The sequence below is a fragment of the Egretta garzetta genome, unplaced genomic scaffold, assembly GCF_000687185.1.
Source record: "Egretta garzetta isolate BGI_Z169 unplaced genomic scaffold, ASM68718v1 scaffold81, whole genome shotgun sequence".
NCBI classification, from domain to species: domain Eukaryota; kingdom Metazoa; phylum Chordata; class Aves; order Pelecaniformes; family Ardeidae; genus Egretta; species Egretta garzetta.
Genome location: NW_009258671.1, coordinates 5970292 through 5986259, shown reverse-complemented (window position 1 = coordinate 5986259; position 15968 = coordinate 5970292). Strand labels below are relative to the sequence as shown.

Genomic DNA, 15968 nt, shown 5'->3' with positions numbered 1-15968 from the left:
AGTAAAGAGACTAAACCTCAAAAGCACTTAATAGTGAAACACTGAAAGGACTGAGGCATCATCTCTTGCCACCTTCCTGGAAAGGTGGGAGGACTTCAAAGTTTTCCGGAAGCTCAATTTGGGGCTTACTTCAGGTAGAACCAAATGAAATTCTGGTACCTCCAACTATGCAGGGGATCAGACCTGGTGAACCAATGGACCCTGTTACCTTTGAATGATTCTTAAGTTGGGGTCTTTAACATACCTATTAGCATTTCATACATAATCACTCCCAAAGACCACCAGTCACACAGTTTGTTGTACCCGGTCTGCATAAATACTTCTGGTGCAATATAGTCTGGGGTTCCAACAGTAGAATATGCCTGGAAAAAAAAAGAATAAACTCTTTAAAAGATAAATACTACCTTTTTATACTTTGCAAAATCTTTTCCTGGGGATTCACATATAGAATCTTGTTATTTGGATGGACAAGAATGCTTAATTTGAGAATTCACCGTATCTAAAATCCCAAGAACGTTATTCTTTTACATGACTAAGCACAGAGAACCTTGTAAATCATCCTCCCAAGTGTGACAAAATCATAGAATATTCTCACTGCAATATCAGAAGGTCACATTAGCTAAAGTTTCAGGTAGCTGCATTACTAAAATATCCAAGTTCTGGTTTTGGTTTTTTTTTTTTTTTTTTTACAAGGGATAACCAGTGGTAGATTCCCATGTGTGACACTCATGATACATTAGCTCTTCCTTTGATTCAGCTAATGCCAGAGCTCCCTGTATTACTTGGCCACTTTTCATTATAAACCCAGGCTGCAGTACCCCAGTGCCAATACCCTCCCTCCACTGCCTTTCCATCATATTCCTATTCAGCAGAAGGACAAACAGTTCTCTGAAAAAGAACCACGCATCTTCCTGTCACACTGAACCGCAGGAATTAAACGCAGGAGTTCGCAGGCAGCGTCAATACTAGGTCAGTGTAGGAGACAAACTCAAGATACAGCTTTGCTAAGCAGTTGCTCACACCCGAGGTTAGTTAGTCCAGGTGCTCATAAGGGAAACAAAGGCACAGAGAAGAGCGGGGTCTTGCTGGTCACAGCTCTGAAAACAGACAGACAAAGGAACCCTGATCTCTGAGCTGTTCCACAATCAGCATCACTAGACCAGCTTCTTTTGAGTTATTTGCAATTTGGGGAGCTTGAAGAGGGCAACATGTGTAAGGGAGGAGGACCTTCTGGTTTTTAAAAACCGGTAGCATTAATGCTGAGGTTTTTATTTAACTTTTTCTGCAAACAGTTTAAAAGAAAAAAAGTCATACATCATTTTATTAACTCACCAGCTGTCGCCTGTTCTTCTTCCATGTTTCTGCTTTTCTCTTTGAGTTCATATTCTGAAATGCTAATTTACCAAATAGTCATTAGATAATAAAGGCATTTGTGAGAATTAAAAGAAAATATTGATAACATTCTGTTTTCAAAGAAAAACTAATTTATATCTTTAGAACACTTTAGTTTAGAAGCAAATACTTGATTATAACTAGAGATGGGAAGATGAATAACTACTGTCCCAATTTGCAGCTGAAACTGATGCAAGTAGGACACGTGATCAGCAATTCTAAATTAGAACTTGCTAAAAGTTTTACAGATTGGTCCAAGATCAGCAGCACTCATTGTTGCAGCTGGCAACACATATTCAGATACAGGAGATTTTTTTTAAGCAACAAGAGAAAAATCCAAGAACTGCAGGTGAATTTTATGTTTGTAGAATAAAACACTAATGTGGATGTGTCACCAAGTCATGTTGATGAACAACTTTACTCCTATGAAAAGCTTCACAAGATTGTTACTGACTTCAGGAAGTCAGCACATGAAGCCTATGTCCCTTCTGAATGTTTCTAACTTCACTAATATTGTTATGAGAAATACAATAAAATATAAATACATTACGTTATGTGTATTTGTATCTGTGTACAAATGTGCAAAAATACATTAACACTGCAGAAATCACGATTTCTTTTCTGTGAAAAGCTTCCATGTCCTGGGGAACATGCATTTCCCATTTCTCAACTAAATATAACCAGCCCGACCAATCTTGCTTAACCCAGCAGAAATAAATTATGATGTGGCATAGCTGCAGCTCAAAACTATGTAAGTGTTTAACTAGGAGAGCTTATACTTACAGAAGTCACTTGGCGGGTTGTGTGTAAGGTTCCTGTAGAACTCTGTTCTGTGAGCTTTCTTTAAACCTGTGCATAGCCCAAAATCAGACAGTTTTACATGACCCTAAAAAAATCAGAGAAGATAAAAACCATAATTTAGAAAGAAAAAGACAGTTTTAATACCTGCACTTGCCTTCTCAGGCCATCATGGACTCACACAGAAGTACCTAATCCAGGACAAGCAGGCAAATAACGACTGAATCTTGATGTACTGCGAGAGCATGTTTTCTCTCAAAAGGGTTATTGCCCCCTGGGAATGGTTACATCTACAATTCTGCAACAGCTGAGGGCAGATAGTTTGTCTGGTTTTCTGTTTTGAACTGGATACCACTGAGACTGAGAAAGCCTCCAGGACAAAATTCCTTTGTCTTGTTTTGATGGTAACCCGTTTTTAATCAGGTTTCCAGACATCGATGCTAGATGGTCTACGGCTTTGTGTATGATGCTTACTGGGTCCGTTTCATGGCTCGCTATAGTCAGTCTAACAGACAGAGCATTTCCACTGGTGAGCGGGTACAAATGAGATAACTGCAGGAATGGAACTGATTATTTAGCAGTGTCCGAATGTTTCATGCTTTCATTTGTCTCAAAGTAACTAAGTGTATCAGTTTTTAATGCGTATGAGCATCTGGACACCCTAAGGCTTTCCTTAAAAGCCTTTAAAGGGCTAAAAAGGCTTTCCAACAAAAAACAAGGGCAAGTTTGCTTTGTTAAAGTATACTAGTGCACTACAAGGAAAATATAATGACCACTTTCTACCTTTACTCCAGCTAGTTTAAAATCACCAGTGTGGCACTACTGGTTCCCACCGATTAGCACCACTATAAATGGCATTATCTGCAGACTGAGATGTTTAGAGCACAGGCAGTTGACATGCACGCTACATGCCTTAGCATCCAGCAGAAGGTTATCTGGTTTAATATCTCTGTGGATGAATCCCAGCTGGTGAATAGCATCTATGGCCAGCACAGTTTCAGAAATGTAAAACTGTGTCTCCTCTTCTGATAAGGTGTCTTTCTTCATTAGTAAGGTCATCATGTCACCTAATCAAAGAACAGAAAACGCAGCTTAGAAATCAGAACATTTTAATCACAAGACTAATTCTACGTGAAACCCCAGTAGAATCCAAATTTAACCTTGTAACTGGCCTTATAGCTACTAATTATAAAACTATTACTGCAAGGACCTACAAACCCAACGTACTTTTTTAGTAAACTAATGTAAAACTGTTGAAAATCTTAAATAGGAATTTTAATTGGATAGCCCAGGAAGATACAGCAAGTTTTAATGCATAATACATGTAATTGCACGTATTTAATAGCTCTGTGTATTGCATGTATTCACTAGCTTCAGCAATAAAAAGCAGAACACTGGATGAGAATAATTATTTAATCCAAGTCTATTCTAACATCCCTCCTTAACCTTTCTCCTTCCCCTAAAAAACAAAAAACCAAACCCAGAAGCGGTTACATTACTGGGACTTCATCTAAAACAACATTAAAAAGTTTTTTTATTATTACAAATTACACAGCATGCTTGGTTTTAACATTTTATGAAGCTGACAACAAAAGCGAAGGAACCTAACACCACAACATACAGCTTACCTCCAGGTAAAAACTCCATGATCAGGTAAAGATTTCTTTTATCCTGAAAGCTGTAAAACATTTTCACTACCCAGGCTCCATCCGCTTCAACCAAAATATCTCGTTCTGCTCGGATATGGGCCACCTAGAATTTTTTTTAAAATATTACTAAGGGACAATTTAAATACTTCAAACAAGGAACACCATACTATATTCCTAGTCCTGCAATATATTTTCATGATCTTTAATGAAGAAACTATTTTTCATACTCTTTTCACGCTCATATTTTTCAGGTTTTTTTACTAAATCCTACTCAGGCCTCACAAAATACCCAGCAGAAACCCACAGAAGTCAACTCAACGTTGAAAATGACTGTTCACACAATCGCAGAAGTGGTCTACAGAAACACAGAGCATTGTTAAGCTGTTTCTGTTCGTTGGAAAGACCTGAAAAAGCTGGCGGAAAAGTGCAATTCCCTTTTTACTATACCTTAAAATGAAATAGGAATATTCAAAAAAATTAGAGCTGACCATCAGAGAGCTTTATACGGTACTGCAGACAAAAATTTAATGTGCAACTCAAGGTGCAAATACTGACAAAGTTATTGGAAAAGGCCAGAGCTGGTCTTAAAAAACGCAAGAACCAAGAGGTAAAATGGTAGATGCATTACAATTACTGTCAGAAGTTACCAGATTTGTCATATACGTATACAAAGAAACAAAAAACTAACAGCTATTTCTACACTGGTATCTCACATTTGAAACCTGGAAGGTAAGCCTGGGGAATCTTTAGCAAGAACGACAGAGTGCCTAAACTAATTACATACTACAAAACCTGATTCTTTCATCACTGTGAAGGGAGAGAAAGCCTGATTTACGTTATGGTGAACTACTGTCTAGTTCCCAAACCCACACTGTACATGCTGCTGATGGTGCGCGAACCCCTTCCAGATGTTACACGGAGACTGCTCCTACGTGTGCAGGTGGCGAACCTTACTTGACCTGTGTGGCGAGTGCCTGGGCCAAGTGGGTACAGGTCTGGGATGAGTTTCAGCCCTTAAAGATGATGGCAGGCAGCAGTGAGCTCAGTGGCCAGTATTAAAGCAGTGCAAAACCAGAAAGGGTCTTGAGCTATTTAAGGGGTGGGGGAAAGGGAAGAGAACAAGTGATGTGCATGAAGCTGGCCCAGAACTGATACGACTGCTGCTGTTGGTCCTGGGTGAGTGAGTTTGGGAACATCTGACCTTGCTCAGTTTATTCCAGTCCCAGCTGAGGCTTTGAAAGAAAAATATATGGAGAGCAGCTACCCCATGAATTCACTGGAAACTAAGAGTAATAGAGATTGGAGGTGTGCGTTTCACTAGAACATTTGGTTTCCTCCAATATGGGTGTAAGACACATGCATGGAAAAATATTTCTGATGGCTGTAAGATTTTAACTATTCATACACCAGAAAGCAACTTCCAGAGAGAAAATATGTACCACTGTTCCAACTTTGACAGCTATCTCCATCCAGAGTCTGGAAATAGCAAAGGAGCAGAGTCTTCTGCATCTCTTCCCCAATTCTACTGGCCAGGAGCATCTTCAGGTCTATGTGTTCTTTTCATAGGGTTTCACAGGGCAATGGGTTCTGTCTCTGTAGTAAGCACTCCAGTTTTGATTTATCTAGCTATATCTATTCTCACTAGAAAATATTTCTTTCAACCCTCCACTCCTCAATGTAGCTATAAAATATAACATTAAAACCTCACTTAGAAAACAGCCAGGATATCTCCCCGTGTTATCAGGCTAGGAAAAAAAGAAATCTTAATTTTCTTGTATTTGTGTCCTGTGTTGCCTTCCATTGAACAAACCAAGCAATGAAAATTACAGCAGATAAACATTCTCCAGCAAAGATTACAGTCCCAAACTAAACCAAGTGTGAGCTCAGCCTCCTTGCCACATCAGGTTTATGAAATGGGGGCAGGTCTTCAACCAGAGGGCCACACATATCCTGGCTGTGTGCAGGACACACTGCTTCTCTGGTTCCCTATGTTCAAGGGTGTGGGCTTGAGGAGACAAAAAGCCTGCACAGGAGGAAATCTACAAAGTACCACTGCAGGGAAATGTAATACTAGAGCAAGTGATGGGTAAGGCTTGGACAGGTAAGAAAAGTCATTTCTTCTCTGCCCTTTCGCTTCAGACATCCACACTTGATTTCTTTGCTTTGTGGTGCTGAAGTACTCACTGTGTCCTACCAGGAGTTTGCAGTGAATTGTTAACTAAAAAGTAAAAGCAAAAACCACGCCAAACTAATAAAAAACAAAGCAAAGAAAAACAAGACAAGACCCAACTAAAAAGCAAAACAAAGCCAATGAAAAATGTGACATCTGTTGGTATCTAACCATCAAAAGAAAATACTGAGTACTTTCTGTTTTTACTTTGGCACAGTATTACTTTTCAAGAAGCATTCTCCGTGAAATGCAGTTTTACAGATTAAATACTTTAAGGTCTGCATTGATAAAGGGAGGAAAAAGCCTGAAAATCCTTGTCACTATTCCAAATCGGTTGTAAATGAAACATTTTTAAAAAACGCTGTCATATCACCTTATTTCCTAACTTCTACTTATTCTTTTGTACTGTGGTAGTGACTCCGTAGATTCTTGGGACTGCTATACTATTACTGGGGCTTTTGAAGCAGAAGATATGACTACATAGTATCTGCCAGCAATTTTCTAGACAGTGTATGTTTGACATCTAGGGGACTTATACAACACAAACCTGCTCTTTCTCCAGCATATCTGCTTTTCTTAGTATCTTCATTGCATAAATATGACCTGTATCCTTCTTCTGAACAAGGCGTACCTATAATGAGAAATATAACCCAATCAATCTTCTCTACCTTGGAAACTAGACCCCAGCATGGAATCTATTGGAAAGCTCAAAATTGCTGGGCATGGAAAAGTTCTTTTGTTAAACATTTAAAAACACATGGAGAAAAGAAATATTTCTACACCATGTACAACACTTACGCTAATGATGAAGAGATAGTTTGAAGTAGTTATTGGTTTAGGAAAAGTTAGCAGGCACACTAAATTCCAGGTAGCTGTGAGATTGTGTACACTAAAATTCAAGAGCAGATTCAACCATGATGTGACACGGGGCAGGGAGAATGTTTACAGAGAGAAGCTGTGCAACTGCAAGTCCACCATTTCAGAGGGCCACATTGGCAACATCAGTTCAGGCTAATAGGAAGCTGTGGGAAACTAGGGGCCCTTTCCAGGGGCCTTGAGAAATCAATGCACGTAATTCATTACTGGACTTATCACACTTGTACAGTTACTCAAATAGCTGTTCTTCTGCAATAAAACCCCCCAACTGGAACTTTTTATTCTGTAATTAAAATGTTTCATTTTAATGTTCAATCCAATTTTAATATCCTGTTCAAGCAAGAATGCCACAAACCTCCCCAAATGCTCCTCTTCCTATGACTTTCAAAGACTCAAAGTCATCCAAGCCAAGTCTAGTCCTCTTCAGTCGCAGAAACTCTGTTTCTTTGCGAGCATGTTGTGACCTGCGCAGTTTTTTCTAAGGAGACACATACACAGAAATTTCTAAGTCATTTGGCAGTAGAAAGTCAAGATATACAATCTCCCTTCCTCTGAATTATTCTCCCTCCCATTAGGATTACAGAGAAAATGTAAAAGGAGAAGTCTTTCTGAATTTCTCAAAGTATGATCCATGTGCACAGTCTTTAACATAGAGGCCTCAGGCCCAGTTTTACTTTTTTGAGGGGGTTGCTTTGTTTTTTTATTACTTGGGTATAAAGAAACAGTAATAAAAACTAACGGAAAATAACAAATCATACTGGTTCAACAAAGTACATTAGTACAAAGGCCAAAGTCACTAGCTGAAGCAAGGACTCTTGGTTTTGGGTAGTGTGAATGATCAATAAAAGCTGAAACTTGCACCCCACTGAAAAGAGTGATGACAGGCAACAAGGAGCGTAACAGAGATCTAACTTGTGCTGTCTATAGCAAAATCCATTTCGTTTAGGGAAGGCAAACACTCGTATTTGAAAGAAAAATCTGTCCGAATCCTGTCATATATTTTGTTCTATAAAAATGTCAATGGGATTCACCCTGAGAGAGAAGACAAACGCTGACCTATGCTCCCAAAGACGCCGAGATGATCTTGGAGACCCCTAGCGAGACCCATCAACCAGGCACCTGCCAGATTTTGTACTAGGATGACAGTGTCATTTAAAACCACAAGATGGCATTACACACCCACACTCACTTTTCCCTCTTCCTAGAAGTTACAGCAGCCAAACTCAGAAACGACTGAGGCGCTGTTCCTGCTTATTTCCCTACCTACCTATCCTGAAGGCAGTACAGGCAGCCATGGTGTGATGAACCTCAGAAAAGCAACTTATTGACCAAAAGTTGTGAGAGACACCAACTGGACAGAGATCTCTCCTCATCCAAATGGAGCAAGGGTACGCCCATTTATTGTTTAAATCAAGAAAATAATGGTTCAGCATTTTGCTTTCTACTCACTTCTTATAAGCGCCTCTCTTTTTCTTGCCAAACAACTTTAATCTTTGAAAAGCATGCTATATACTTACTGCAGCTAGATGTCTCACGACTAAGGTTGGCAGGAAAAGCCTTATCTATTGCAAGTATCATTCAAGCACACAACTTACCTAATAAACAAGTTATTTACAGGGGCAACATTAATTTACAAAATAAAACTTAATGTCATTCTAGCTAATGTTTCTGTAAACTCCTCAAATGCCAATTTGAAGTAGTGTGACAAAAGCAAAGCAGTCTCTTCAAAGGTTAAAGTAGTATTTACCTCCTCATCTGCAAGGCCTTCCTCTTCCATAGCCACTTCTAGCTTCTTCTGTCTGCAAAGAGGAGAAACAGGAGATTGGGTTTTTTATTGGTTATTAAAAACAAACATGACACTACAGCAAGACAACACCTTTACTTCACATATTCCAGATATCAAAGAATTTGCCTCAAATGGAAATTTGAAGACTTACTGCCCACTTCATCCATTTACTCACTTGTGACCAAGGCTGTTGAAGACGTATAAGCGAATTTAAGCACACACTTATGTATTTGCAAAATCAGACATTAAAAGTCCAAACATATCATCACTCTAGTGATTTGTATCTCTTTATATAATCTTGTTGAAGTAAGGCTGTTTTTATCAATTCCCCCCCTCCATTTCTATCTCAGCTCTACCTCCAACACCTCAGCTAGCTCCAGTACACACGGTCCTGCTCCCCCTACCCTCATGCCAAGTAACTCTACCGCCCTGGATTCACCATCATCTCCTCCCTGTGTCCTGCCCGGGCCAGGGCTCACCGCTCCTGGGGCTCCTCCAGCTGGTGCCATGCCAGGCTGGGAGGGTCCGAGTGGGGAGTGAAGCCAGGGAGTACCCCACAAGCGGTCAGGGGGTGGCAATCTGTCTGCTGAAACCCTCTTTTTCCACCCACGGGATGCTTCTTTATGACTGTCAGGGTGCAACTTTCAGAAAGCTCGTTACCCACTAGCAGCAGCCAAGAGCTCAAAGGCTGGGTTGTCAGGCTGCTGGTGTCTTTCTGCACTTTGGGAAGTACAGCAGGATTCCCTAACTTAAATGCCCTCGGTAGACAGTCTATTCCCCTAACTAGAAGCAACTCAATTACATGGGATAATGACTAAATATGATGAAGAAAGAAACCCTGCTGCTCGGCTGAAAGCCCCTCAATTAAAAACATATTACCAGGGGAATGATAATTTCACATGCTGATGACAATTTGAAACACAGCATTCATTACAATCAAATGCTTGGTGCTTTGACACTTAATTCAAGTAGCACTTCACCACATCGGAGGCAGAATTGGAAACTAATGAGAGAATTTAAAGTGGAGATGACCAACGCATACTCCCACACAAGGAGTACCAGTCAACATCACCCAAGAAGAATTTAGAGGCGGGTATTACATGATCCCCAAAATTCTTCCTGCCCACCCAAGAGCCTCTCAAACCCTCCCTCACCAACCCTATGCTCTTTACTGCTCCTTATTTCCACCCCAGGCCAGCCCCAGCTCTCTGCCTCTTTTCCTTACCCCTGTCAAACACCCTTCCTATCAGCCCTGTTCCCTACCTCCTATACACTCCCTTCTGCAGGGTTTATGAGTCTTGGCACGAGATCCATGCTGCAGAGCATGGATAGACGCCATGAGCCACTGCCTTACACAAAACCAAGTTACCACCCATCAGCAGCTCTGCAGCATCTACCTCTGTAGAGTTTATTCCCTGTGGCACTCATGGAGGAATCGGAAGTCACCAATCCCACACGCAGAAGTGGTAACCTCAGAAGTGCTGCAAAATGAGACCCTGCAGAGAGCGGTTTCCACAAAGTAGTAATAATCTAATGAGGAGGCAAATTATATGAGAACATCAAAAGTAGGGGTCCTTGGTCACTCAGTGACTGCATGGTGCAGTAGCAGGGGATGTTCATAGGTCTGCCAGCACAGCCAGCAGCTGAAAGGTAGCCTGTGCCCTTCAGGGATTAGCTGCTTGCTACTAAGTACAGAAAAACTTCTGAGAATCATCCCGTGCATAGGGATCAAAGCGCCCTTGAACAAACACCACCAAAAGCCAGCTAAGAAAAGCTGAAGAGGAGCGAGAGGAAGCAGAGCCAGTACCTGGTTTCTCTCTCTTCGTGCTGTATAATTAGGTTGCTGTAGAAGTTCTCCAGCGTAAGTTTGGCCACCGTCACTCTCTCCCGGGTGTGGTTACTCATGGGAAAGGATGTTGTAGTCCCTGCAGTCATTGCCATGGTAACATGTACTGAAACAGAGCATGTCAAATCATTATTCACTTGGGAAAAAAAAAAAAAAAAATTTTTTTCCTCTTTCCCACTCTCCATCTCCAAATTCTTAGACGCTATGGAATTCACAGGGAAGACACTGTTCTTTAGATACAAGAAACTCCATTAAAAAAACCTGTATTATAAAATTATCCCGAGATAGCAGGAGGACTTACTACCCACTCTCTAAAAAAACAACAACATGTTGGCAAAATAAAGGGTGAATCATAGCAAAGAATTATGCAGGCTATGGTTGGCTCACCCAGCAGCGCTTGTCCACAAATGAGGAAAACGTACCTCCGTCAGGCTTGAGCCCAGCCTGGGGGAGGGAAGAGGCGGCTGAGCATGGAAAGGGGGAAGCGAGAGGAGGACCAGGCAGCTCCCACAGCTGGACAAGTCACAACTCTATGACAATTTCAGACTCCAGAAATGCTAGGTGCTACCAAAAGGACAGAATAAAGTGAAAAAGTAAACAGACAAAACCCTTATTCCCATCCAGAGGAGAGGCTGTTTCAAGGATAGAAGATCGCCATTAAATGTCTTTGAATCGTAAAGCTGCTCAACAAAATTAAATGTGGACAGTTGGGGGGATGTCTAGAAATCATCACATGAAAATGAAATAATGGAATTGCCGTATTTTAAATGGAAAATGTCTGTTGCTGGTTTTTTGTTTGGTTGGGTTTTCTAAAGCAACAACCAACCACCACAAATAGAAAACAATTCCCCATCATAAGGCCATTAGGCAACAAGTCTTTCCATTTGTTTCCTTTCTGACCACCTCTGTGCCATGTTGCCAATAAAATGAGCATTTTCTGGAGCGGCTGTTCATTACAGAGCTCCCTGTGTTTGGATTCTCAAATTTGGGGAGGAATCTTATGCAGCTGTAAATGTTACCCATGTAGATAAAGTACTTATAGGTCAGAGCATGTGGTCACTGAACACCTAAAAAAACTGGGAAGAAAAAGGAAGTTAGAGAGGCTGCTCTCTTTGATAGCTTTTATCTTGAACCCAAAGAACTTGGATGTGCTAGAACAACGCTTTTAATGCTGGGAAAAGACATCTTAGGGCAGTCCTGAGTCCCTTGCAGCTGGTCTAGGGTAGCCGGGGAGATAAAAGAAAAAAAAAGAAAAAAGCAGTTTGTCCTAGGACTCATGCCCTACCTGGAAGTGGGTTGAGGCACTTTAGGAGAGCCTCACGGAGGGCAGCCACAAATAGCAGCAGCTCAACTCCATGCTCATTTATTCAGGTTGTTTTGGGGTTGGTTTTGGAAAATTACACAGAAGTACACACACTTCCTCTTGATTATTTACGTAAGTCTTCTATTTCACCAGGGGATTTTGAGGAAAACAAATCCCAAATTAGGTTTATGATCTTCAAGCAGATCCTAATACTTTTTAAGGTGAACCAATTAAAAGTTTCATAGAGAAGAAAACTTGCACCCCCACATCAGATAGGAAAATTGCTTAATTCTGCTCTGGGTTTTTTGGTTTGGATTTGCCTGCTGCCCTCTGTGAAGACGGCATTTCATCTTGTGAATTTTTAATTGGATTTGGTGTGACAATAAGATATTTGTTGCCAGAAATGCAGCTGCTGTGTCACAAATAAAGGCATTTTATAGCATTATGTAGATATTATTTTAGCTGCGTATTTTGGAGTGTGCAAGACACCAGAGTTCTGAGAATAGAAATGTATCTCTCTATACATATACAATGAGGTTTTAATAGCACTACGGCTGCTTCATGATGATGTCAATATTTCTATTTTTTAATCAATCTTTTATCCCCTCCAATTTTTTACTAAAGAAAAATGAGATCTGTCAACTGTTAGTTATCTTTACTAAAAATTAAGGAGTTTATTCTTCATGGAAACATGTACCCTGTACTCGACACTTCCTGAAAAGTTGGAGAACTTGCCTCTACTCTCCGCATTGAGTCCGTTATACAATAGTATACTTTCTTTCTCTCTTGATAGGTGGGAAAAGATAAATATAAAACAGGTATCCGAGAGCAAAACCTACAGTGTATTGACAAACCCAAACCAAACAGAGCAACTGCTGACCACATGCTGGCATCTGTGATCAAGTTATTTGAAGAAATGACCTAATAGAGTAAAAACCCGCCTTCTGATCATTTCACAGTGTCAGGATAACGTAGCATTAACCCAGGCTTGAAATGGATTAGCCTTTACTTAAGGTATAACGAGCACACTCTAGCATCAGCAAGCAACAGGATATTTATCCTTCGCACATCTTGTATTCCTGGTAGGATAAAATAACACTGCAATTTTGTTTCCTGTTAATTTGTTTTCCCCATGCTCCTATACCCACAAATGCAGACGTTACCAAATAGCAAATCTAAGTCACTTGATTTTATTAAGCCTGTAAAAAGGAGATAACAATTCTGGCACCAGCACACCATGCTATAAATAGCGGGGCTGGCCCTCACTGAGGTTCTACAGTAGGAAAATACAGATGAGAACCCAGCCCATAAACTGGCGAGCTCAGAGAAAGCTATTCAACAGACTTCACCGTCATACCATGGTGTGAGCCCACCAGAGCAGGAAGGATACATCACCAGAAGCATTTGCTTTTGTACCCCATGTACCCTGTGCACACCCCACCAGCCCTGACTCCAGACCACACTGTACTATGGCATAGCATTTCCTTGAGAGAGAGTTTACTTTACATTTGCTCAGTTTGCAGTTGGTGGCCCCAGGTGACCCCAGTTAACTCTGTCACTGCAGGGGGAGAAATCAACTTTGTAAAACCAAGAAATGTCCTGAGCTCTCCAGGTTCCCCAAAGTAAGTGGAAAACTGCAAAGACCTGGCAGGAGACACAAGGTACCCCGCAAAAAAATCCTACTTCAACTCACAGCTGACAAAGCCTCTTCATCATTTTTCCTCCCACCTCTCTGCTTCCACTTACAAACCCCCAAAGCACAAATCCAAATCCAAGACAAAATATTCATTTGGGAGTAACTAAGTAAAATCCTTAAGTATGATCTTTATAAACAAATGATGCCAGAGGGGATGGGGACAAGAAAGAAGCAGCTTCTAAAGGGGGCCTTTTATTGACAGCACACTACTTCTACTGACCTTAGCACATTAAGGGGAACACTTTGAAAGGGTGCCACCCATAGTTCTTGGAAATGCCCTTGAAAAACTACTAATTCATCCAAATTCATGCCATTTGTATAACGGAACCATTCTACTCCTGCTGCATCACCAGTCTTTCATTAGGCTCCCCGGACCATGAAGAAGGTCATGTTAACCAGCCAGGTGTATTTGGCCAAAATCCTCTGGCCAACAAGGACAGAAGACCTTTCCAAAGAGCCTGTTACTTTGGAAAAAATGATATGCCACCAGCTGTGAGAGAGAGAGAGAGACATCAAACCAACCTAATCAGCAGGATACACTGAGCAGCACGCAGCCTGCAGGACAACCTCTCAGAGCTGCCAGCAGCAGAGATGCCATATGTGCTGCTTGGCCCAGAAATCAAGCCTGTGCCTCCTGGATGGATGGCTGAACTCACAGTGCGAGCCGTTCTCCTGATGCCTGCTCTGCTGCTCAGCAGCAAGCACCTATGGTGTGGGCACAGGGGAGAGAGGGATGAGGGGCTACAGGTGTGGGGTGACCAGGGAACATCTTGCCCCACGAGGCAGGTGGGACAGCAGCATAGCAGGGAGGAGATGAAGGATGTTCCTGAAGGAGAAAGGAGAACAGGGTACAGCAGCAGAAAGGGAACAACAGGTCCAATGCTAACAAGCTGGAATTTTCAAAAGTCTCCTTTGAGCAAGTCTGTCCTGACCAACCATCTCCTTTCTGGTAGAAAAATGCTGCCTGGTCCAAGCATACATTTGATCTTTTTATTTCCAGATCTTCTTTCCTGACTGGGAAGTAGAGAAAGGCCAAGCAGTGTTTACTACAACTTCAGTCTGTGCTCGCACCTATCACAACAGCTCTAAGTCAAAACCTTGTTTGATTTTCCTGAAATCATTTCCACTGTTGAAAACTGCACACCCAGCTTCTGCTACACAACTGGTAACTCACAACACACGTCCCCTCCAGGGTGCTTCTTCGCAGCTTCTGCAGTCCTTCATTAGTGTTTTCATATTAGACTGTTGGTTTCAGACTCTAGTTAATCAGAGCAAAATCACTGAGGCATCCAATCCTACCGGCTACGACAACTCAGAAGAGGAGAGACGGAAGAAATCAAGACACCTGAAGTACTGTTCTCCCCTGAAAGAAACACTTGGCACCTTGTGGGATGATTTTCTAATCAGGAAGGGAAGAGAATACAAAATCCAAGCCTCTCACATATCACCTCCAGGTCCACAGCTCCGTCTTGGGACATCCAGAAAAGAGCGAGCACAGAGCTGTCGCTTGGCAGGAAGGAAGGATGGAGGTTTGACACCCTTGCTAATTTTAGAGCCCATTTTTACATATCCAGGTAGCTCTAGACTTTAAAGATAAAAGGATAACGAGAGATGAAACACAATCCAGACACAGACATGCTGCAAGATCTCAAGAAATCTGCTTTATTCCCCCATGGCATACATTCCAGCCTGTAAAATGGAGCAACAGGACAGGGATGTGGAATAGAGAATATAATAATAATACTTCACATCACCAAACATTTGAACTGTAGTGGTGGTGAAGATTCAAATATTTTAACAGGAAAAAGAAAAAATACAAACTACAAAACACACCAAAACCCACACACGCCCAAGCAGATAAGTTCATAATTTCAGATCCTTCTAACATATTCTCCCAACCTTTCATGTTTACTTTTTCAATGCTTTCTCCCTTCAGTGAGAATATATATGAGAGTATGCTACAAGCAGTGAAAACTGAAACCAATCTTTCCAGCTATCTTCCTTAGAGGGTTTCACATTTCTCAGGATACTACAGTAACCTATTTGATCAATTTTGATCACTTCTTGCTTTCTCTTACACAGATTTCCAGCAAAAGAGCAAGTCTGTGCCAGTTAGGCAGTGGTGGGTATCGTGACTGGGCTTCACTTCCATAAGAACAGGTCTGAAGGTGCCAGTCTCCTTACAGGCAAGTCTCCTGCACAACTGTGTTACATCATATCACTTGTTCTTACTATCAAATAAGGCTGAACCTAAGTCACACAATAGAAATATCATTCTTAGTTTTGAAACCACGTGTGTAGTGTAATTGTACAGCATCCCTAGAATAAATTTACTCTGGACTCATGACTTAGTGCATATTTAAGTTAGGGAATAAACACCACATACAATTTTCTAGGAGCAAAAATCATGCTTTTACCGCGTGACAGAACGATGCTACTCACGTCAATGCTT

At 41.2% G+C, this 15968-nt stretch overlaps 1 protein-coding gene across 1 annotated transcript in view; it reads right to left on the bottom strand.

Moving 5' to 3' along the window:
* Positions 1-15968, bottom strand: part of STK38L (serine/threonine kinase 38 like) — a 47082-nt gene that overhangs the window by 10596 nt on the left and 20518 nt on the right. The window contains exons 2-10 of the mRNA XM_035888540.1: positions 10479-10623; positions 8633-8684; positions 7241-7363; positions 6557-6640; positions 3819-3942; positions 3103-3257; positions 2176-2278; positions 1333-1394; positions 245-362 (exon numbers count right to left, since the gene is read on the bottom strand). Of these exons, the coding sequence (XP_035744433.1) occupies positions 245-362; positions 1333-1394; positions 2176-2278; positions 3103-3257; positions 3819-3942; positions 6557-6640; positions 7241-7363; positions 8633-8684; positions 10479-10612 (955 nt within the window). The 5' untranslated portion in view covers positions 10613-10623. The remainder of the gene's footprint in view (positions 1-244; positions 363-1332; positions 1395-2175; positions 2279-3102; positions 3258-3818; positions 3943-6556; positions 6641-7240; positions 7364-8632; positions 8685-10478; positions 10624-15968) is intronic.